General features: G+C 42.4%; 1 protein-coding gene and 1 long non-coding RNA gene across 3 annotated transcripts in view; one reads left to right on the top strand and one right to left on the bottom strand.

Moving 5' to 3' along the window:
• Nucleotides 1–762: 762 nt before the first annotated feature.
• The window catches only part of ACO1 (aconitase 1), a 72,941-nt gene continuing 48,932 nt past the window's right edge, over nucleotides 763–24,771 (bottom strand). The window contains exons 16-21 of one of the 2 annotated variants that reach the window (XM_010354446.2): nucleotides 22,624–22,728; nucleotides 21,754–21,896; nucleotides 20,062–20,209; nucleotides 15,901–16,023; nucleotides 6,032–6,217; nucleotides 763–5,117 (exon numbers count right to left, since the gene is read on the bottom strand). In XM_010354446.2, coding sequence (XP_010352748.1) covers nucleotides 5,004–5,117; nucleotides 6,032–6,217; nucleotides 15,901–16,023; nucleotides 20,062–20,209; nucleotides 21,754–21,896; nucleotides 22,624–22,728 — 819 coding nt within the window. In that variant the 3' untranslated portion in view covers nucleotides 763–5,003. The remainder of the gene's footprint in view (nucleotides 5,118–6,031; nucleotides 6,218–15,900; nucleotides 16,024–20,061; nucleotides 20,210–21,753; nucleotides 21,897–22,623; nucleotides 22,729–24,771) is intronic. The other variant, XM_030920286.1, reaches the window with a different exon arrangement.
• On the top strand, nucleotides 802–24,397 carry LOC115894015. The gene is made up of 4 exons (XR_004054067.1): nucleotides 802–886; nucleotides 1,504–1,631; nucleotides 23,401–23,667; nucleotides 24,136–24,397. It is a non-coding gene; the product is annotated as an uncharacterized LOC115894015 (long non-coding RNA).

Raw genomic sequence — 24,771 nt, 5'->3', positions numbered from 1 at the left:
TGGAGTACAGTGGTGTGACCTTGGCTCACTGCAATCTCTGCCTTCTGGGTTCAAGTGATTCTCCTGCCTCAGCCTCCCAAGTAGCTGGGTACAGGCACCTGCCACCACACCCGGCTAATTTTTATTACTTTTAGTGGAGTCAGGGTTTCACCATGTTGGCCAGGCTGATCTTGAACTCCTGACCTCAAGTGATCCACTTGCCTCGGCCTCCCACAGGGTTGGAATTACAGGCATAAGCCACCATGCCTGGCCAAGAAAAGTTCTTTTAAGTGTGTAACTGATTCAATTTGGATGAAGGTGAATAGCCCTCTTCAGCCAACTGAGGCAGGCAGACTGAAGTGAAATAAGGAAAACTTAGCATTTCCTTGTTTGACTTTTAATGGAATAATGTCATTGCCAGGCATGGACTCAAAGTAGGCACTTGGTTAATATGTGTTGAATGAAAGAGATGAGTAGGTAGGCTTTTAGGAAGTGGATCTCTTGACTGACTCCCAAATGCTGGTCATTGCATTTCTAGACCAAAGGCCACATTTTAGAAACAACTGGGGAGTCTTCTTCATGGACACATGCCTAGCCCCATTAGAGCATCCTGGCAGGGTGTCCAGCCATGTACATGTTTTGGAGCTCCTGTGGTTGAGACACCACCTGTTATACAACCACCACCTTGTTATCTCTGCAGTCCGGGCCTGTGCTGATGCTGTGATATTTTCACCCTGAAATGAAGACTCATCTCAACATCAAGGTCAGTAAAAAAATTCCTGTCCTTAAAATTGATTCATTATTATTTGAATTTCAAACAGCAGACCAACCATAGCTCAGTGTTTCTCAAGAGCATCCTGTGGAGCCCAGTGTGTGAGACGCCCAGAAGAAAGCACTCTGTGGTCAGGTGGGTTTCTGTGCCATTTGCTGCCACCTTCCCTGCAAACAGTGATTTACAGCACACATTGTTCTTGTGTCTGTTCTGCAGTGATAAAACCCATTTAACTCAGTGGTTCCCAAATGTACTGACCCTGGGTCTGTTTTACTCAGGGGACACTGTTAACATCCTGTAGAAGCACAATAGCAGGTACCCAGCCTACATACAAAAAGACAACCAGAACCAAATTTGGCAGGTACATGCCTGGAACTCTGTTTCATTATAATATAAAACTACGAATTTCATTCAATAAATCTATATTGAATATGTAGGATTCACTCTTGGGATGTCAACTTTTAAAAATAAGAATATCAGCTACCATTATGTAATCTTTTTTTATGATAATTATGCCGTCTGGTTGAACACAAACTGGCTGGGTATTAAAATCCACTTGTGTTTATGACATTTAATAATGTCCTAAGAAGGCAGCCAGAAGAACCTTGGTTACCATTTTTCAAAAGTGGCTCTGCATTGCTCCTACATAACCCCGTGCATTACTCCAGTCCTGTTACAGCCCTGAAAGGGAAACTGCCAAAAATAAAGTTCTTCATTTAGGTGACTAGGAACTCCCAATATTTTTGCCCTAGGGAATACTGAGAGACAAATCTCCAAGATCACAAATTATTAATGGTTGCCCCAGAACTGCTGGTGGCCATATCCCCTGGCATATGGAAGGGCCCAGAAGAGGCCACTCTACTGCAGAGGCCAATAGAAGGTATGATTGGCGGAGGGATGGGGGGTGGTTGGAGGGGCAAATGGAAGGGAGCTTGAGTCACTAGATCCAATCGAGCCCACAGTCATGGCCACCACTGTTCCTCAAGTTCTATGAGCCAGCTGTTTTTTTTTTTTTTGCTTTAGCTAATTTCAGTTGTGCTTCTACCACAGCTAAGATTCATGCCTAATGTATCTTTCCCCTAGATTACTCCCTACGTACCGTAAAAATCTGGTGTGTAAATACACATGAAGGGCATCCCTTGTCCTTATTTGCTATGTTAAAAATATTAACTCTGAGCTTGCTGTGGATGCCAGGAATGCCTTTTTCCCTAGGAGGGATCAGGCAGTAATGAATTTGGAAACTATCACAACAAACATGGGAATCTTCATTCCCAAAGAATATGGGAGGGAGAACAGCATATTTTTAATTTGGATAGTAAGATGACCAGCCGTTAAAGAACCAGGTAAAAGAAGTTGGTTTATTTAGGCTTGTTAGTGGGCAAGGTTGAGACACTGGGCAAGGTTGAGACACTGGCCAAGATACTTTTTTTTTTTTTTTCTGGGGGGGGGGGGGGGGTGATAGGGTCTCACTTTGTTGCCCAGGCTGGAGTGCAGTGGAACAATCATGGCCTCGACCTCCCAGGCTCAAGTGGTCCTCCCACCTCAGCCTCCTCAAAAGCTGGGACCACAGGTGCACACCTGGCTGATTTAATTAATTAATTTCTTTTTGTAAAGTGTTGCCCAGGTTGGTCTCAAACTTCTGGGCTCAAGCAACCCTCTAGCCTCGGCCTCCCAAAGTGTTGGGATTATAGGCATGAGCCACTGTGTCTGGCAAAGATATTTTTACTGAAAAGGACAGAGGGTATACTTGGAGGTAAGGGACCCAATTCCATTAGTCTAGCCACAAGCATCTGTTTCCTCATAACCACGGTCTTTGGTTGGGCTGCTGTAACTAAATATGAACTGGGTGCCTTATAAACAATAGACGTTCCTCACAGTTCTGGCTGAAAGTCTAGGTTCAAAGCACTGGCAGAGTCAGTAACTGGTGAGAACCCACTTTCTGGTTCACAGATTTTCTGGTTCACAGATGGTACCTTCTTGCTGTGTTCTCCCATGGTAGAAGAAATGAGGAGGGTCTCTATCTTGAGCCTCTTTTAAGGCACTACCCCCATCCATGAGGGCCTCACCACCATGATCTAATCACCTTCCAAAGGCCCCAGCTTCTATTACCAACACCTAGGGGGTTAAGGTTTCACCACGTGAATTTTGGGGAGGATACAAACATTGAGACCATAGGAGCCACTGAATATGGGGAGCAAGACAGCTCCCCAGCTGCTCAGTAATGGAGAGCTAAGAGGGTGGAGGTCTGTTTTCTCAGCCATTCTTAGTGTTTTTATTCTAGGACTGATCCTAACATGAGGATCACAGGCTTTTTGTACAATGGAGTTCTGTTTGTAATTTTTTTTTTTTTTTTTTTTTTTGAGATGATGGAGTTTTGCTCTTGTAGCCAGGCGGGAGTACAATGGCATGATCTCGGCTCACTGCAGCCTCTGCCTCCCAGGTTCAAGCAATTCTCCTGCCTCAGCCTCCCATGTAGCTGGGTTTACAGGTGCCCAACACCATACCTGGCTAATTTTTGTATTTTTAGTAGAGAGGGTTTTACCATGTTGGCCAGGCTGGTCTAGAACTCCTGACCTCAGATGATCTACCCGCCTCGGCCTCCCAAAGTGCTGGAATTGTAGGTGTGAGCCACCGTGCCTGGCTGTTTGTAATTTTTTTTATGAATATAAATAAGATCCCCAGGACCGCAAGTGTAGGGATGCTAAATAACCTGTCTTGATCCCTCATCTGGTGAGAAGTAGAAAAAGGATTAGATTCCAGACGTTCTGATGACCAGGCCATATCCCCTGAGTGCTAAGTTTGACATAAAAAATTCGTTACAAAGATCCTGCCCTCCTGTCCCTGGACATCACAGCTCCTGCTGGTTCTTGGGCATTCCGACTCTGGGACTTACACCAGCATTCCCCATGCCCCTCCAGGTTCTTAGGCATTTGGACTTGAACCAAGTTATACCACCAGTTTTCCTGGGTCTCCCTAAGAGTGGAACCCTGATCCAATACAATTAGTGTTGCTGTAAGAAGAGAGCCCATTTTCTCTCTCTCCCACCAGGCACAAACCAAAGAAATGCCATGTGAGAACAAGCAAGAAGGTGGCCATCTGTAAGCCAGGAAGAGTGTCCTTACCAGAAAATGAAGTGGCTAGAACTTTGATCTCAGAATTCCAGCCTCCATAACTGTGAGAAAATGCATTTCTATTCTTTCAGCCATTCAGTCTATGGTATTACATTATAGCAGCCCAAGCAAACTAAGACGACTACAGGGGTAAAAATGAGCAGATAAACTTCAGGGCACTAAAAACCAATCATCTGCTTTTCCTTACATACTCACATCATTGCTACTGCTACCAGGCTACTCTTCCCTCTTGTCTGCTCCCAAACAGGGTAGAGCATAATGGTTCCTAAACATTTCCATTATACCTGTACAATTCTGATAGAGTTGTAAAAATGGGAGAATATGAAGGTTGTTCAGGCTTCCTAATGACATAGTCTGAGATTCACTCTGCACTAAATGTCCCAAAATTCCAGCCACAAACACAGCAAAACTCAAAGTCAACATGTTTTCATTGAAAATAGATTTCATTTCATTCAAATTAGAAATGTGTTCTGCCAAAACCGCCTCCCAACAAAGGTCTCTGCTTGATAAATGAAAAGATAGTAAAAGAAAACTTCACATTTCTTTTTATGTGGATCTATCAAAAGGTACATAATCAAAAAAACTTCAACACCCAACCTGTCCATGAGGAGTCTGGATGATTCACTCTGAAGGAAAAGGGGAGAGGATCACTGCTCTGATTTGGTATCTATCCATGTCAGTTAACACTGGTATAATATAGAAAGGAAAATGACCCTCAAGAGAAAGGTTTCATTGAACAGAGGGTAAGAGGAACAATAAGAGGGTAGGAGACACCTCCTGAGAAGGTTTGCTTGTGTTCAGCTGAAGATTAATAAGAAACAGTGAAAAATCAACGTCCTGTGATCAGTAACTTTAAAGACAAGCTTGGCTCTTTCTGGCACTACTGACATTCCCACCATTCTAGCTTCCAAATTCTGGAAAAAGAGAAGATTAACAAAAATAGAGAATGTAGAAACTTCTGGTTTTGTGCCTGCAGGATTGGCACCAAAACCCTGGTGCTCACTTGCTCCATCTACAAGGCAGCACCCCTCCCAGAGGCAGCCGGGGAGGCCTCTCCACCAGGGCCTGGGCTGGCTGGTGGTGCGACTTCCTCCCTGGGCGCAGCACCAAGTGCAGGTCTCCTACTTGGCCATCTTGCGGATCATGTAGTTGAGGATGCCCCCATTGAGGAAATAAGTGAGCTCCACGTCAGTGTCGAACCTCATGACAACCTGGAAAGTCTTTCCAGTATCCAGCTGTGGCATAAAGAAACAGAAGAATCACTGAGGGAGGCGGCGAGACAGCTCTGTTCAGAGGAGATTCTGCCCAGCCTGCCCCTCAGGTGTGGTCCACATGTCAGCAACACCAGCAGCACATGGGGACATGTAAGGCTGCTGGCCCCAGCCCAGACCCACTAAATCAGAAGATGCATTTCAGCAAGATCCCTGGGAGGCTGCTTTGCCCATTAAAGTTTGAGAATCACTGCAGACTAAATGATTGGAGGGGAGAGGCATCTAAGAACTAGAAATAGCTTCTCAGGGCAGTAGCTATTAATGTCATTGGGGTGATATTTTCTAAACCTCTGGGGGCTCCCTGTGGACGGAGTATCCAATCAGCAGAGATTTCATTAAGGTTGTCCCTTAGGCAGCTGGCCCACCTGCTTATCTGAGACACAGACACCAAATCCCCCTGGGACCTGGTGCTGGGCACTTTATCTTTACCTTGCCTAGGGATCTGTCAGTTTTACTCTTGGGCTAATCAAAGCCTGGTGCCTATGGGCAGGCTTAGAGAGGGGTGAGTATATCTGTTGCTCACATTTTTATAGTGAAATGTTTTAGGGAATGTGAAATGTAACATCCCTGAGCTCTCATCATGATCTTCTGCCTCTGGGCTGAGTGAGACCGGGAACAGGGTACAGCAGGGGGTGGGAGGTAAGAATGGAACTGAAGATAACTCTATGAATAAACAGAGAAATTAATAAATCCATAGGCATCATCCTGTGTGGTGAAGGCAGGTAGAAAAGGTGCTAGTAGGCCTCCTAAGTCTAATGCAGTCCTACTGAGTGATTTTTTTTTACCTTCCAAACCTCACTAATTTCCTTCTAACAAGACTGGTTACAAACAAGGGGACCCCTTTTGATGGGGCCTGGCATAGAGAGGCTCCAGCTTACCTTGACCTGAACTTTCATTCGTGGTTTGAGGTTTTCTGGAATAATGATAGTGTATCGTTCCCGCCCTGTGAGCCCCAGGGCATCTGCATTCTCACCAGGGAGATACTCAAGTGGGATCACCCCCATGCCAACCAGGTTACTGCGGTGAATGCGCTCATAGCTCTCGGCCAGGACAGCTTTGATTCCCTGATGAATAAAGACAGTAGTTTAGACACAGTTCCAATCTTTTCTTTGGATATACAGATTTACAAAAGGCTCTGTGAGAGAGCTGGCATCATGGCCGAATAGGAACAGCTCCGGTCTGCAGCTCCCAGTGAGATCAACACAGAAGGCAGGTGATTTCTGCATTTCCAACTGAGGTACCCAGTTTATCTCACTGGGACTGGTTGGACAGTGGGTGCAGCCCACAGAGGGTGAACCCAAGTGGGTTGGGGCGTCGCCTCACCCGGGAAGCACAAAAGGTCAGGAAACTCCCTCTCCTAGCCAAGGGAAGCCACGAGAGGCTGTACTGGGAGGAATGGTGCAGTCCGGCCCGATACTGCACTTTTCCCATGGTCTTTGCAACTGGCAGACCAGGAGATTCCCTCCAGTGCCTGGCTTGGCGGGTCCCACACTTGCAAGGAGCCCAGAAAGCTAAGATCCACTGGCTTGAAATTCTTGCTGCTAGCACAGCAGTCTGAGGTCAACCTGGGATGCTTGAGCTTGGTGGGGGGAGGGGCATCGGACATTGCTGAGGCTTGAGTAGGTGGTTTTACCCTCACAGTGTAAAAACTGGGTGGAGCCCACCACAGCTCAGCATCGCTGATTGCCTCTCTAGATTCCTCCTCCCTGGGCAGGGCATCTCTGAAAAAAAGGCAGCAGCCCCAGTCAGACACTTATAGATAACACCCCCATCTCCCTGGGACAGAGCACCTAGGGAAAGGGGTGGCTGTGGGCGCAGCTTCAGCACACTTAAATATCCCTGCCTGACAGCTCTGAAGAGAGTAGCGGTTCTCCCAGCCCAGCGTTCGAGCTCTGATAAGGCCAGATTGCCTTCTCAAGTGGGTCCCTGACCCCCGTGTATCCTGACTGGAAGAGCTGTGGCTGGCAGGAGAGCTCTGGCTGGCAGCTGGTGGGTGCCCCTTTGGGATGAAGCTTCCAGAGGAAGGAACAGGCAGCAATTGTTGCTGTTCTACAGCCTCCGCTGGTGAAACCCAGGCAAACAGGGTCTGGAGTGGACCTCTAGCAAACTCCAGCAGACCTGCAGCAGAGGGGTCTGTTAGAAGGAAAACTAACAAACAGAAAGGAATAGCATCAACATCAACAAAAATGACGTCCACTCAGAGACCCCATCCGACGGTTACCAACATCAAAGGCCAAAGGTAAATAAATCCACAAAGATGGGGAGAAACCAGTGCAAAAAGGTTGAACATTCCAAAACCCAGAATGGCTCTTCTCCAAAGGATCACAACTCCTTGCCAGCAAGGGAACAAAACTAGACAGTGAGTGAGATTGACAAATTGACAGAAGTAGCCTTCAGAAAGTGGGTACTAATAAACTCCTCCAAGCTAAAGGAGCATGTTCTAACCCAATGCAAGGAAGCCAGGAACCTTGAAAAAAGGTTAGATGAATTGCTAACTAGAATAACCAGTTTAGAGAAGAATATAAATGACCTAATGGAGCTGAAAAACACAGCATGAGAACTTTGTGAAACATATACAAGTATCAATAGCTGAATCGATCAAGTGGAAGACAATATATCAGAGATTAGAGAAAAAAGAGTGAAAAGAAATGAACAAAGCCTCCAAGAAATATGGGACTATGTGAAAAGACCAAATTATGTTTGATGGGTGTACCTGAAAGTGACAGGGAGAATGAAACCAAGTTGGAAAACATTCTTCAGGATATTATCCAGGAGAACTTCCCCAACCTAGCAAGGCAGGCCAACATTCAAATTCAGGAAATACACAGAACACCACAATGATACTCAACAGGACACATAATTGTCAGATTCACCAAGGTTGAAACGAAGGAAAAAATGTTAAGGGCAGCCAGAGAGAAAGGTCGGGTTACCCACAAAGGGAAGCCCATCAGACTAACAGCAGATCTCTCTACAAAAACCCTACAAGTCAGAGGAGAATGGGGTCCAATGTTCAACATTCTTAAAGAATTTTCAACCCAGAATTTCATATCCAGCCAAACTAAGCTTCATACGTGAAGGAGACATAAAATCCTTTACAGACAAGCAAATGCTGAGAGATGTTGTCACCACCAGGCCTGCCTCACAAGAGCTCCTGAAGAAAGCAATAAACATGGAAAGGAACAACCGATACCAGTCACTGCAAAAACATACCAAATTGTAAAGACCATCAATGCTATGAAGAAACTGCATCAACGGGCAAAATAACCAGCTAACATCATGACAGGATCAGATTCACACATAATGGTATTAACCTTAAATGTAAATGGGCTAAATGCCCCAATTAAAAGACACAGACTGGAAAATTGGATAAAGAGTCAAGACCCATCAGTGTGCTGTATTCAGAAGACCCATCTTAAGTGCAAAGACACACATAGACTCCAAATAAAGGGATGGAGGAAGATTTACCAACCAAATGGAAAGCAAAGGAAAGCAGGGGCTGCAATCCTAGTCTCTGATAAAACAGAGTTTAAACCAACATAGATCAAAAGAGACAAGGCCATTACATAATGGTAAAGGGATCAATGCAACAAGAAGAGCTAACTATCCTAAATATATATGCACCCAATACACAAAGCAAGTTCTTAGAGACCTACAAAGAGATTTAAACAGACTCCCACACAATAATAGTGGGAGACTTTAACACCCGACTGGCAATATTAGATCAAGACAGAAAATTAACAAGGATATTCAGGACTTGAAGTCACCTCTGGACAAAGCTGACCTAATAGACATCTACAGAACTCTCTACCCCAAATCAACAGAATATACATTCTTCTCAGCACCACATCGCACTTTTTCTAAAACTGACTACATAATTGGAAGTAAAACACTCCTGAGCATAAGCAAAAGAATGGAAATCATAACAAACTGTCTCTCAGACCACAGTGCAATCAAATCAGAATTCAGGATTAAGAAACTCGCTCAAAACCACACAACTACACAGAAACTGAACAACCTGCTCCTGAATGACTGGTAAAAAATGAAATGAAGGCAGAAATAAAGATGTTCTTTGAAACCAATGAGAACAAAGACACAATGTACCAGAATCTCTGGGACACACTTAAAGCAGTGTGTAGAGGGAAATTTATAGCACTAAATGCCCGTAAGAGAAAGAGGAAAGTTCTAAAATCAACATCCTAACATCACAGTTAAGAGAACTAGAGACGCAAGAGCAAACAAACTCAAAAGCTAGCAGAAGGCAAGAAATAATTAAGATCAAAGCAGAACTGAAGGAGATAAAGACACCAGAAACTTGTAAAAATTAATGAATCCAGGAGCTGGTTTTTTGAAAAGATCAACAAAACAGACTGCTAGCCAAACTAATAAAGAAGAAAAGAGAGAATAATCAAATAGATGCAGTAAAATATGATAAACGGGTATCACCACCAACCCCACAGAAATACAAACTACCATCAGAGAATACTATAAACACCTCTATGCAAATAAACTAGAAAATCTAGAAGAAATGGATAAATTCCTGGACAAATACACCCTCCCAAGACTAAACCAGGAAGAAGCTGAATCCCTGAATAGACCAATAAGTTCTGAAATTGAGGCTGTAATAAATAGCCTATCAACCAAAAAAAGCCCAGGACCAGATGGATTCACAGCCGAATTCTGCCACAGGTACAAAGAGGAGCTGGTACCATTCCTTCTGAAACTATTCCTAACAATAACAATAGAAAAAGAGGGACTCCTCCCTAACTCATTTTATGAGGCCAGCATCATCCTGATACCAAAACCTGGCAGACACACAACAACAAAAAAAATTTCAGGCCAATATCCCTGATGAACATCGATGCAAAAATCCTCAAAATACTGGCAAACCGAATCCAGCAGCACATCAAAAAGCTTATCCACCATGATCAAGTTGGCTTCATCCCAGGAATGCAAGGCTGGTTCAACATACGCAATTCAATAAATGTAATCCATCACATAAACAGAACCAAAGACAAAAACCACATGATTATCTCAATAGATACAGAAAAGGCCTTCGGCAAAATTCAACAGCCCTTCATGTTAAAAACTCTCAATAAACCAGGTATTGATGGAACATATCTCAAAATAGTAAGAGCTATTTATGACAAACCCACAGTCAATATCATACTGAATGGGCAAAAACTGGAAGCATTCCCTTTGAAAACTGGCACGAGACAAGGATGCCCTCTCTCACTACTACTATTCAACACAGTATTGGAAGTTCTGGCCAGGGAAATAGGCAAGAGAAAGAAATACAGGGTATTCAAATAGGAATGTCTCTGTTTGCAGATGACATGATTGTATATTTAGAAAACCCCATTGTCTCAGTCCAAAATCTCCTTAAGCTGATAAGCAACTTCAGCAAAGTCTCAGGATACAAAACCAATCTGCAAAAATCACAAGCATTCTTATACACTGATAATAGACAAACAGCCAAATCATGAGTGAACTCCCATTCACAACTGCTACAAAGAGAATAAAATACTCAGGAGTACAACTCATAAGGGATGTGAAGGACCTCTTCAGGAACTACAAACCACTGCTCAAGGAAATAAGACAGGACACAAACAAATGGAAAAACATTCCATGCTTATGGATGGGAAGAATAAATATTGTGAAAATGGCCATACTGCCCAAAGTAATTTACAGATTCAATGCTATCCCCATCAAGCTACCATTGACTTTCTTCACAGAATTAGAAACAACTACTTTAAATTTCATATGGAACCAAAAAAGAGCCCATGTTGCCAAGACAATCCTAAGCAAAATGAACAAAGCTGGAGGCATCATGCTACCTGCTATCTGACTTCAAACTATACTACAAGGCTACAGTAACAAAACAGCATAGTACTGGTACCAAAACAATTGTATAGACCAGTGGAACAGAACAGAGGCCTCTGAAATAACACCACACATCTACAACCATCTGATCTTTGACAAACCTGACAAAAACAAGCAGTGGGGAAATGATTCCCTATTTAATGAATGGTGTTGGAAAAACTGGCTAGCCATATGCAGAAAGCTGAAACTGGATCCCATCCTTACACGTTACACAAAAATTAACTCAAGATGGATTAAAGACTTAAACTTAAGACCTGAAACCATAAAAACCCTAGAAGAAAACCTAGGCACCATTCAGGACACAGGCATGGGCAAAGACTTCATGACTAAAACACCAAAACCAATGGCAACAAAAGCCAAAATTGACAAATGGGATCTAATTAAAACGAAAGAGCTTCTGCACGGCTAAAGAAACTATCATCAGAGTGAACAGGCAACCTACAGAATGGGAGAAAATTTTTGCAATCTATCCATCTGACAAAGGGCTAATATCCAGAATCTACAAAGAACTTAAATTTACAAGTAAAAAGCAACCCCATCAAAAAGTGGGCAAAGGATATGAACAGACACTTCTCAAGACATTTATGCAGCCAACATACATATGAAAAAATGCTCATCCTCACTGGTCATTAGAGAAATGCGAATCAAAACCACAATGAGATACCATCTCATGCCAGTTAGAATGGCGATCATTAAAAAGTCAGGAAACAACAGATGCTGGAAAGGATGGGAAGAAACAGAAATGTTTTTACACTGTTGGTGGGAGTGTAAATTAGTTCAACCATTGTGGAAGACAGTGTGGTGATTCCTCAAGCATGTAGAACCAGAGGTACCATTTGACCCAGCCATCCCATTCCTGGGTATATACCCAAAGGATTATAAATCATTGTACTATAAAGACACATGCACATGTATGTTTACTGTGGCACTGTTCCCGATAGCAAAGACATGGAACCAACCCAAATGCCCATCAATGATAGACTGGATTAAGAAAATGTGACACATGGCCGGGCGCGGTGGCTCAAGCCTGTAATCCCAGCACTTTGGGAGGCCGAGACGGGCGGATCAAAAGGTCAGGAGATCGAGACCATCCTGGCTAATACGGTGAAACCCCGTCTCTACTAAAGAATACAAAAAACTAGCTGGGCGACGAGGCGGGCACCTGTAGTCCCAGCTACTTGGGAGGCAGAGGCAGGAGAATGGCGTAAACCTGGGAGGCGGAACTTGCAGTGAGCTGAGATCCGGGCACTGCACTCCAGCCTGGGCGACAGAGCCAGACTCCGTCTCAAAAAAAAAAAAAAAAAAAAAAGAAAATGTGACACATATACACCATGGAATACTATGCAGTCATAAAAAAGGATGAGTTCATGTCCTTTGCAGGGACAGGGATGAAGCTGGAAACCATCCTTCTCAGCAAACTAACACAAGAACAGAAAACCACACCTTGCAGGTTCTCACCCAGAAGTGGGAGTTGAACAATGAGAACCCATAGACACAGGGAGGGGAACAAACATCACACACCAGGCCCTGTTGGCAGGTGGGGGGGCTATGGGAGGGACAGCATTAGGAGGATAATGTAGATGACGGGTTGATGGGTGCAGCAAACCACCATGGCACATGTATTATCTATGTAACAAACCTGCACATTCTGCACATGTACCCCAGAACTTAAAGTATAATAATAAAAAGTAAACACAACAATGAAATACAGCATACAAATAAAATGTTTGCATATATTTTGTAACCTGTGCCTTGCTACCTCTATAATTCGCCATTTACACCACATTTTTAGTTAATGTCAGAGTAAAAAAAGTCACTACAATCATACTACATTCTATCAATGTATAAGAAACCCACTTCCATTATAAAATGAAGGATGATAAACCTAAAAATCAGCATATGCAAATCTGGAAATACTCTAGAGTTCTATTTCTGAAATATTAGTATTAAATACCAAAGAATTAATTATCTGATGCTTTAAGCTTTTTATTATTTTACTTCCAAGTCTAGAATATTGATAATGAGATGGTTCATAGACAGTGATGACAGTAACCTTTTACCTTTGTTATATCTTGAAAAGTCACTTGGTTTTATGGACTTTTATAGGCCCTCATTTCCAGTAATTGTATACTATATTTCAGTGAAATCAGATGTCTAATATCACAGGAGAACAAGATGCTCTAGCCTAATTTTGCCGTACATCTTCTAGACTGAAGGTCACAATGATGTGTTTTTTTTTTTTTTACATTAACTTTGTACTCTAAGGGAATTACATCTTGAATACATCTAGGATGACAGAAAATGGCATAATTAATCTTCAGTTAGTGGTCCTTATGTTTGCCTCATAACACCGTGTTTTCTTCTATTATATTGCTTTGTAATTGTCTGTTTACTGGTCTGTGCCCTACCCCACATTATAAGCTTCTTTGTAAGTTAGAACTGTTCTCACACCTAAATTATTTGTAAGTACCTATTAATATTTTACATAAAATGTTATCCTCTAGTGATAAATAACACAACAGCTAGTCTTCACTGATTGCTCACAACGTAAAGGCACTATGTAAGCACTTAAATAATTCCTCTCATTCCACCCTCCACTAACCCGGGGATGTAGATGCCCGTATTGTCCCCCTTTACCCAGGGAGTCGTGCTGGTATCTGGTATTTGGACCCTGGAGTCTGACAAGTGATGTAACATGTTTGAGCAAACTCACATCGTATCTGGAATCCACATCGCAAAACAACATAACATTTTTCCCTTGATTTTTTCCCACTATTTTAGCTGTATCAGCAGGCACAGAAAGTTCAATCAAAAAACCAACTTTCAGAACATACCACAGATAAAGTAAACGATTACCTCTTGTGTACTGCTTTTACACTTTCTGCTTCAAAGACCAAACTGTGTTGAATATAGTCTTGATACTAAGCTTAAAGTATGTTTTACTGGGAATCTATAATCGGCAATATACAGTAATAAAGGATGGTACTCCATTAACTAGAACTCCTCATTAGTTTATTATTAATAATAACTGTCATATAATATTAAAATACCCTAAGAGGTCTCTTGATATCTAGGGCACACTTTTCATTGCCCAACACCAAGGTCACTTTAGGAGCTTGTTGAAAACATAGATACTTGGGTACTACCCCAGATCTGCTGCATCAGAATGTCTTGCACGGAGCATGGGTGGGAGGGGACTAGTGATTCTTCTAATTTTGAGAACCGTGAACTATAGTGCAATGGTTCTCAACCACTGCTGCATACCAGAATCAGCAGGGGAGGCTTTTAAAATCCCAATGTCCAGGCCTTTCTCCTTACCAATTAAACCAGAATCTCTGGAGATGAGATCCAAGCACAGGTATTAAAACAAAATAATAATCCCATAAGTGTTTCCAAACTTGCGAAGCACTGCTACAGGGAGAGGGCAGATTCTTTGGGGCTGTAGATATTTTCTAGGGTTTTAGGGATAGGTGGATGTATTCTGGGGAAGTAGAAAGCTTTCTAAATACACCCTATTCATGTCACTAGCTCTGTGCAAAGGCCATGCTGATGTGCTTCAGAAGCTGTAAATCATAGCTGTCCACTGCTCTCTGGGAAGTACAGTCCAGCACCGCTGAGTGGCCCAGCCTGGACAGCTACAGAAGAGTGTATGGCTTCCTGGGCAGCCAGAACTCAGCGGTTCTATAGAAAAGTCTGGACTCCAGAGAACCCCTGGGGGCCAGTTCTCTTATCCTCTATCAGATCTTAGAGTTCCCTACCTGAGTGCTGACTGCTTGGGTCGCATTTTGGCTACCAGCTCCCAACCCATTTCCTAAAATCCTTTTTCTTCTGCAATTATCTGGATCTTTTCAGTAGTTTCCAGAAAAGACAGGCCTTTGACCTACTACTAACTAATCAGAGAACATTTCTATTTTCCTCAGAGCAAAATAACCAATGAAAATAATAGGTGTGATGTTCAAAGACATTTTCAGAAGCCTGGATGTCTGGAGAACTGCCTGCCAGATGGCCACATTTTTTTTACTGCACTTCTGGATATGGACTTAGTGTTTCCCAAGTGCATTAATTTGTGAGCCATAAATGATTTAAATTGACATCAGGTAAGCCATATTTACCCCACCCTGAAGATTCAGGCTGGGTGGCACAATTCTTCTCTGCTTTTAGGGCAAGCAAATGCTCAAGAGGTAAAAGCTCTCTGCTCCTTGCATGACCCCTTCTATGGGGACACCTCAAGAGGTGGAGCCCCGAGATGGTGGAAGGTTCTAAAGAGCTGCCTGGGTATGTGCAGGATGAGTTTCCCTCTCTCATGGAGAGCCCATAAACAGATATTCATAGGCAGTGAAGAGCCATTGTAAAAATTGATTCTCCCAATTTTCCAGAAGACTTAGAACCCATTCTTGCCAAAGAAACTACTGAAAAAGTTCAGGCTCCTTTTCTCTTCTGTGAACCTGACAGACAATACAATAGCCCTGGCTTATTCCTGACATCCACCTGGAACAAGGTACTTGAATAAATTTGGGGTCCTCAGCCTCTGAGAATGTTATAAAAGCCATGACACCGCTCCCCAAGAAAGACATCTATGTACACTTCTGGATATGTTTCAGAGACTTCACAGACCCTACCCCAAAACTATTCTACAGACACGCCCCCAAGGTTCATTAATCAATGACAGATCCAGTTCAACTCTGCACTGCCCTTCACCAAGTAAAATAAATCCAGAGGCACTAAGAAGCAGGCCAGGAATAAACGCTACATGCTTTTTCGAGCTTGCTCTTCCTTGACATCTTCTTGGAAAGTAAAGCAACAGGATTTGTGCCTGGGGACCCTCACAGTTCAGAGGGGAGCTGCCTCCTGGCTGCTTCATACTCACCAGCAGGAAAGGGCCCTTAGCTGCCCAGTCTCGGGAGCTGCCTGCACCGTACTCTTTGCCAGCCAGAACGATCAGGGGAAGGCCTGCCTGCTGGTACCGCTCAGCAGCATCAAACACATCAAGCTGTAGAAGAGGAAAGGAAGTTTTACAGATGCAGGAAAGGCAAAGAGTGGACACAAGTCTCCTGAGCCCTGAGCCCTGGTGAGGGCGGGGCCGGGAGGGTCTGCAGATGACCAAATCCGTGCAATCAGACATCTGGTCTACAAATTCCCAATTATCTTGATCTTTTTACTTCAACCAAATTTTGTATTTTTTTTTTTTTGAGATAGAGTCTTGCTCTATTGTCCAGGCTGGAGTACAATGGCACGATTTCAGCTCACCGTTAACCTCTGCCTCCTGGGTTCAGGTGATTCTCCTGCTTCAGTTTCCCAAGTAGCTGGGATTACAGGCGCACACCACCACACCCGGCTAATTTTTGTATTTTTAGTAGAGGTGGGGTTTCACCATGTTGGCCTGAACTCCTGACCTCAAATGATCCTCCCACCTTGGCTTCCCAAAGTGCTGGGATTACAGGCACTTAAGCCACTGCACCCGGCCTTAAATTTTGTATTCTTAAAAACCATTTTATATTCTTTTGACAGAAATGCCTAATTGTTGTTGGTTTTATAAAAACATTGGAATCCTAAGGCATCAGGGGACAGAAGGAAACTAGATCAGATTTTTTCTTTTCCATTGACTAAATTATTTTAAAACTCAAAAAACAGAATCCGACCTAAACATTAATTTTGACTCAATATCAGAAACTCAGTGAGGTCAGTTGTAAAAGGTAGGAAAACACAAAGAAGGTAACATGTTCTGAAATTATATAAAATGCAAACTTTTATTAGTCACCTTTCTTCTTGGAGGTCAAGGGAAGAGATGCTACAAATGCAAATGGAAGCCCAAGTAAATAAAAGGTAGAAAAAGATTAATATTTTAGTACATGAGAAACATCTTACACAAATAGATTTGTTTCTCATAGGAAATCTGAATATCTCACTGAACTGAGACTTTGCTGACTGAGCAGTACCATTATTTTTCCTGGCTATGTATGTCCTAAGATAAAATTCCTCAAAGGAGAGACAGGAGCTAAAGAAAACTCTCAAACAGATTTTCACAAATTCATATTTTGGTGTACTGATGGAACCTGTGGTTAATTTCACATGGCATTACCTAAATGTGGATAGGATTCTGTATGTCTTCAGCTAGACAGAACTCATAAATATAGAAACTGTCGCAGAAATGGTGAAAACCTTCTTCTAACTGAATTGTCTGGATCCTTTCAAAGACCAGAAAGAAACAACTTATCTGATATTTTCAGAGATTATAGCTTTGGGTATTAAAAATGTGAGTGTGTGTGCTTTAAAAAGGACTGCAAAGTTGACAATCTCATGGCAAAGCATGTCATGTTACCCAAGATCAGAGGGACTAAGCAGGTCTAGAACTCAGGTCTCCTGACTTTTCTATTAAACGCGCCATGCTGAGAGCCATCAACAGCTTAGAAAGAAACAGCTCCCTGCACTCTTATGCTCGTCTAAGGAGAACACAGCATTTAGCTATTTCTTCTGTTACTGTGCCTGTGTATCTCTAGGTATTATGTTTAAACTACTAGTTCTTGATTTCTCCATTTTTTAAAAATTATCTGTCAATTTCCTACTTTGAGGATTTACTTCTCTTAATGATCTCTCCTCTTTCACACATTTCCCTTCTCCCCAACCTCCCAATACAGTTATTTTGGTAAGTCAGCATTTGGTGTTTGCATGATTATGATGATGTAAATACTATTTACAGCTGAGCCAGGTAATGTACTACGATTTCCTTTTCTTGGTGATTTAAGACATGTTTCACTGGAGTCAGTAATTTTCATTTTTTCTATGTTTTTCCTGTTTCTATGTCCTTACCCATTGATTAAGCCCTGCAGTACAAATCACCTTTAGAGACATTCAAACACATCAGGCAATTTACCACTTTAAAATCTCTGTCATGGAGCTATCATTCCTGGAGCTCTCAGTCCTGTTCCAACTTGGGCTGACTGCTTGCTCTCTGGGCTTGGTACATTCCTGTTACAGAGTACTCTTCCCTCACCAGCATCCTGGGGATTCCCTTCATCTGGATCCTATGTCTTCCCCTTTAATTTACTCCCTCATTTTGGTGAAACACGTTGCCAAGTAGCTTCCTAAGGAAGGTATTGAGGGCTATTTTTTAAGCTTTTGAATATCTGAATGTGTCATTACTTTAAGTGCACTTGACTGGTGATCTGATGGGCGTAGATTTTAGGATGCAAATCATTTTCCTCAGTCTAAGTTTCTAGCATCAAGAAGTCTGGAACACGTCTTATTTCCTGTTATTTCATGTAAGCTGTTTTTCTCTGGAAACGTTTTCTCCTTTTGTTGCTCTTAATTTCACAATGATATAACTTGGAGTGAGTCTTTTAAAATTATTTAGGTGGGCCTTCAGTTGGCCTTTTCAATCTGGATTCTCAGACCATTCAGTTGGAGAAATTTTACTTGTAGTTTTCCGTTTTGTTTTGAAATAATTTCCTCTCTTGCATTTTTTTTGGTTCTCTTTTCAACACTTCTATTTAGGCAGGTGTTAGGGCCTCCTGAGTTCAGTTCTTACATTTTTTTCTCTTATCTTTCTGTTACATATTCTAGGAAATGTTCTCAACCAATTAACTTCTCCTTTGAATTTTCTTTTTAAATTTAAAACATTCTTTCTTGTCTTCTGATTGTTATTTCATAGCAACAGAAAATGAACTCTTCTCTAAGGATATAATTTTTTTTCTTTTACTTTTTGCACCCCCCCCCATCCCCCTGTTCAAGTATGGGCTCAAATGTCTATTCATCCTTGATTCTGTCTCATTTAAGATGAGACTCTAGACATCTGACTAGAAGTTCTATGTCAAGCAGGGCTTGTAAATGAGTGTGGTACACTGTGACGTTTATTAGGGGTCCCCCAAAGTCTATAACTACAAGTCTTTCCCCTTGGTCTCTCGGGTATTCCATCATTCAACATGTATCTTTTTTCATTTAATATTCTGTAACCTCTGCTATTCATTGAACAAGCATCTGCTGTGCTAGGTCCTGGTTATCAATGCTTAGCTCTAAAGAACGCGTTTGTGTTACAAAAATACAATCAGTTACAAGTGAGGCAGTATGTGTGGTGGTAAAGGGCACTGACTTGAGCCAGACTTGTCGGGTTTTAATTTCAGCTTTTCCACTGTGTGACCTAAACGGGTAATACGACTTCTTTATGCTTCAGTTCTCAATTTAAAGCACAGATAATCATGGTACCTACTTCAAGGGGTTGTTATGAGCATTATATAAATCAATATATGCAAAAAGCTTAGGAGAACACCTGGAATGTGGTTAAGTGCCGCAGACATATTAGCTATTATTATTTTAAAATAAGTCGGCAGGGTTATTTCTCAAATAAGTTAAACAGTTTACAGGCAATTTCACAGCACTCACTGGGAAGGGAAGTGACACTAAGGACCTATGACATGTACCAGACTCTATGCTAGGTTTTATATTTCCTTCCATTTCATTTTAAGCCTCACAGCTTTCTTCCAAGGTAGGTAGTGTTTTTACTTCACAGGTGAGAAAAACGAGGCTCAGAGATGGAAATAACTTCAAGGCCCCACAGCTACTATAACGCAGAGCTGGGAACAAACAGTCCCTGCTGCAACACACTGACCATGGTGCTCCCATCAGCACCAAACACACCTCCAAGCGCCTCTCTACTCCTTTTCATGTGGATTAGACGAATTAAATTACATGCCAATAAGGTCATACAATAACACTTCTTGATAAACACCCTTTAATTTAACCCGGTATTTCCCCTTCATATACTTTAAATGAAATTTCACTCAAAGCTCAATTCCTAAGAAACAAGACTCGGTGAAACCACGGTTTAGAATCTTTAAGCAACAAGAAAAGGTTTGAATTTGTCAGTGATAGATTCTATGCATATAGACACCTGGCAAGGAGGACTATAGTTAGTCTGAGGTAGGATGGAGCTGTGAAGAAAAACTAAAACCAAAAGACAAGTAACTGTAAATATCCAACCTCCACCAAGGCTGACAAATGCTAGTGACTGCAGGAAGCAGAAAACAATACTCACGATTTCCCCAGAAGGCAGATGGATAGTCTGTGGTGCCTGCTTGTTCAAAAATCTGTTTAACAAGCGAATGTTGGCAAATGTTCCCCGTGCCATGACAGCGTCATTACCTCGGCGGGAGCCATAGGAGTTAAATTCTCGTGGAGTTAGGCTAAGGAGGCAAGCAAGAAAGGAGCTGGCTTAGTGAAGCAAGCAAAGATTAACCTTAGCTTACACCAAGAAAAGAAAAGAAAAACAAACAAACAAACAAACAAAAAACATAGACCTGGCTATTTCTCTAAATCTCCTAAGCATTGTTTTCCATGGCAGAAAAGCTGTCCCCAAAGCTTCAACGGAGAACAGAGAGAGGTGAGAAGGGGTGGTGAGAGACATAACTCAGTATTCTCCTGGGTTAACCGTCTTTCAAATCTGGTTAGGAAAATAAGAATGAAATCTAAAAAAGAATATTTTATTTGTTAGTAGGGTAGCCTATAAAGCTTCATATAAGATAAAGAGCTAAATTAAAAATAAGTGAGAAAATGAAAGCAAAGAGAAGAATTACGGTAGGCAAATCAGATGGAGCCACAAATGGGGGAAACACAAAATACATTCCATAAAGTAACCAGAAAGAGTTTCAAATTTGTCCCTGAGTTATCAGGAACTCAATGCAAAGGAAAGACACACAACTGGCACCATAACTTACAACTTCCCTGAGAGAAAAAGCAGTGCCAAAGAGGCAGAACAGTTATTTCTGGTCCCCAAACCAGAGGAAATCTTGTCTATGAGCCCTCAGTGAAAGGAAACTTTGCAGTGTCAGGAAACATACCTTACAATTAACACAGTGATCAGTTCACTGAGCTGTTCCTTAAAATACTAGGGGGTGGATGTGTTAATATGATTTAATTAATGGTTAGATCAAATTTAAGGACTGAGAGAGTTTAATGGGCTTCAGGAGCAGGTGAGTATGTCTTGGAATCCCTGAAACTATCCAAAATGTTGTGGGTATGTGGATTTTTCTGAGAAGGCATTAGATTTGCTTTCATTCAATTCTCTGAAGTGTTCATGCCTCAAAAGGGGTCAAAAATCAATAGAAAAAAGGCATTTGGATTCTGTTCCTCAAATTTGCTCTGGGGAATCGCTGAAAGAGCTGATTCAGGAGATAGGAATAAGAACCAGGAATTTTTATCTCCTCACATGATTCTCATGGAAACTCAGATTGGGGAACCACTGACCTCCAGTAATATTAATATATGAGATAGTAGTTGATAATACTGGTATACCTATGAATATCAGCACACTACTGAAGAACTGATACACAGATGAGTAAGCTGCAAATCCTCCAAGCAGTGCTCTGTAAACATTAGGTTTCTCAACCAGGACCTGACAATGCATGTCAGGTTCTGCCTCTGCCCCAGGTTAAGAGCAGAGCCTTGTACTTTAAAGATCAGCCAACCTGGGGGCAGGGATGACAGCTGGGCCTAATGTATACACTAGGTCCCTCTCCCCTTCCCCTTGTTGGGATTCACATGTTGATCGTTTCTCCCATGGAAGCTGTTAAGGAGCAAACAGAAAACGCAATTGGTTTTTAAGCCCCAGGGTTAAGCCTCAATGAACACTGAAGAGTCTGATTCTAAAGGGTGAAAAGAGAAATGCTGGCCTCATTTACTCCATTACACCATTTTTGCCTTTAGTACTTCCTGCCTCACTCATACTTACCCTCTGTTAGTTAAGTAGCGAGCAGCAGGACTGTTTCTTGCAATATTTCCAGCTGGAGAGATGTGATCAGTCGTTACCGAATCTCCCAAATTTAGCAGCACATAGGCATCCACTATAGATTTAGGGGGCTGAAGATCCAAAGTCTAGCAAAGAATACAAAAAGTCAGCATTGGCCCAGGTTTTCTCAAGCAAGTTACCAGATCAGTCTCAACGATGGTGGCCCATGGACCTGAACCAGATGACAGTTCCACAGCAATGCACAGAAAATTCTAGTGTTCTAGTTTTTATCAAAGATGCTAAGAAAAGTAAGGTGAATTTACTCAAAACATTCGTATCTCAATCTTGAAGAAAAGGTAAAGTACTGGCAATGTCCCCTCAAAAGCAACAGTAATGCAGCTGCACATGACATTCTCTCTCTTCACATCCCTAGAACACCTCAGATGCTGAGGACAACTGGAATCCTGACTTCTACTGCATCCCCTTCCCACAGTGACCCACCCAGGAAAGCATAAACTTCTAGATCATCAGTTTCAGGGACAATGTCCCTGGTTTTTATGGGTATAAGGTTCACTATGGTGGGCAGTGGGGATGTTCTCCTGGAACAGTCCCTCAGACTCTACTAGGTTTAAGTCCAGGTGATCACCAGGGTGCCTGCGTACATCCACATGGACCCCCTGCATAGAGAAACTGTAGGCCTATGGCAGCCAAGTATCCCCGCCTCCCAAAACTTTCCCTGGCAATATCTGCTTGGATTTGCAAAGGTTTTAATAAAATGGGTAGTCAGAGCAAGAGTATGGGGTAATAAAGTAGATATGATTAGGAAAGAAATCCTTCAAAGAATTCATTTTGTTAAAAAATAAAAAGCCATACCAGGTTTTCAAAGAATGGTGGTGATTTGATATATGTAGATTTGGAATTCCAGAAAAACATCTTATCTGATGGGGTTGCTAAGGCATTCCAGCTTTCATTCACAGTCTTAAAAAAGAAAAGAAAGGCAGATCTAATCACATCCCATTCTAGAGAAAATTTAATATGCAAGCACAAAACATACATTCAAGCTAAAAGGTACACTAAAAACCATTTTTATTCTTAATAGCCACACACAAGAGTTCCTTTATACTACTAGTGTGTCATGCTAAGTAACTTAAACATCCATAGATACTGTGGGCTGGGCGTGGTAGCTCACATCTATTAATCCCAGTACTTAGGGAGGCTGAGGTGGGAGGATGGCTTGAGCCCAGGAGTTCAAGACCAGCCTGGGCAAGATGGCAAAACCATGTCTCTACAAAAATTAAAAAAAAAATTGGGTGTGGTGGCATGTGCCTCTAGTGTGAGCTGCTTGGGAGGCTGAGATGGGAGGATTGCTTGAGCTCAGGAATTTGAGGCGGCAGTGAGCTATGATCACACTACTGCACTCCAGCCTGGGTGACAAAGTGAGACCTGGTCTCTGAAAAACAAACAACAACATACATATGCACTGTGATAGGCAGCCTCTGGGATGGCAGGAGGCATCCTGCCACCCGGGATTCATATCCCTTGTTGACCCCCTCCTGTTGAGTGTAGACTGAAGCTAGTGACTACCTCCTAGATTAGGTTATTGAGACCTGCCTTCTGTCTCTCTTGCTCTCTTGCTCTGATGGAAGCCAGCTACCATGTGAGCTGTGAAGAGACCCTCATAGCAAGGTGCTGAGGGAGGCTTCTAGCGAACAGCCAGTGAGAAATGGAGGACCTCAGTGCAACAGCCCTTGAGGAACTTAATCCTGCCAACAGCCACATAAGTGAGCCTAAGAGGACCCTTCTCCAGAGACTGCAGCCCCAGATGACAACTACTGGAACCCTGTGAAAGTACACAGTGAAGCTGTGCCTGGATTCTTGACGCACAGAAACTGGGAGATTATGTTTCCCAGTTTGTTTGTGAGTTCATTATTTGTGAGTTCTATACTTGCAGATTTGCCTAATCACTAAAATGTATTTTAACCCCCAAATCAATACGTGTAGTATGTTCACGGTCATTCACAGACCAGCACAAAGGGGTGAAAACTTTCTATCACTCAACATACATGTTCTATGCTGAGATCTGATAAGGCGCCACTCTGACTTCTTGTTTCAGCTCTCATGTGATATATAAGGATCCTTTGCTCGGTCTACTTAATTAAACAAATATATGTTTGTTGTTTCAGCTCTATATTTTGGGGTAACCTGTTGCATAGCAATAGATAACTAATGCATATGCTTATCAATAACTTATGAAATAATAATCCAGATTGTACCAAAGGGGAAATTACTCTGAGTGTTTTGGGAAGTGGCCTTCCAGGTCACACAGACACTGGGTAGCAAATGACAGCTGCTATGCATTAAAATTGGTTTGAATTCTGTCCACAGGTCCATTAACTCGGCCTCTGGAGGAATGCATTTAACACAATGCCTGCCAAGCTCCCTAACACCATCTCCCATGGAGCACCTTGTGGAGGGTGCAGTGTGTGAACATCACACCTACATCACCCTTTCCTACAGACAGTTCCACTCTCATTTAAACCACCAGCCGCAGTCAGAAGCCCTTGGGTCAGCCGAATGCAGAAGGCGGGAAAAGGAATAATATCCAAGACTCTCAGAATATAATGCTGAGCCCCATACATCTCCTCCTATTTGTAAAATGTATGGAAAGTTTGATTTTAGTAGCTTGGTACTTCCTACTGAGTGGCCTTAATTTTTTTTAAGTGTGCAAAAATGCATTCTGAGAGGTGCATTCAACCAATGGACTCCACTTAGTGACACAATATAGTGACCACCAGGGGTCTTCGCCACAGCTGACACACACCCCAGGGTGTCCGACACAGGGGTGGGGTTTTGGAGAGCTGAACCTGAGGCCTTTCTTCTCTAGGCTGTCACTGACTTGTCCAAATCCGGGAACATCTGGGGGAGGTGGAGTGTGTAAAAATGCGAGTCACAGAAGAAAAATGACGGAGAACCCCCTCCCCAGTTATCTGAAGAAATAAATGTTCCTTTATATAGTTGATA

Source organism: Rhinopithecus roxellana, chromosome 16 (assembly GCF_007565055.1).
Source record: "Rhinopithecus roxellana isolate Shanxi Qingling chromosome 16, ASM756505v1, whole genome shotgun sequence".
In the NCBI taxonomy this organism is placed as follows: Eukaryota; Metazoa; Chordata; class Mammalia; order Primates; family Cercopithecidae; genus Rhinopithecus; species Rhinopithecus roxellana.
The sequence above is the reverse complement of the archived record's forward strand: the minus strand, read 5'-3'. Positions and strand labels throughout refer to the sequence as shown.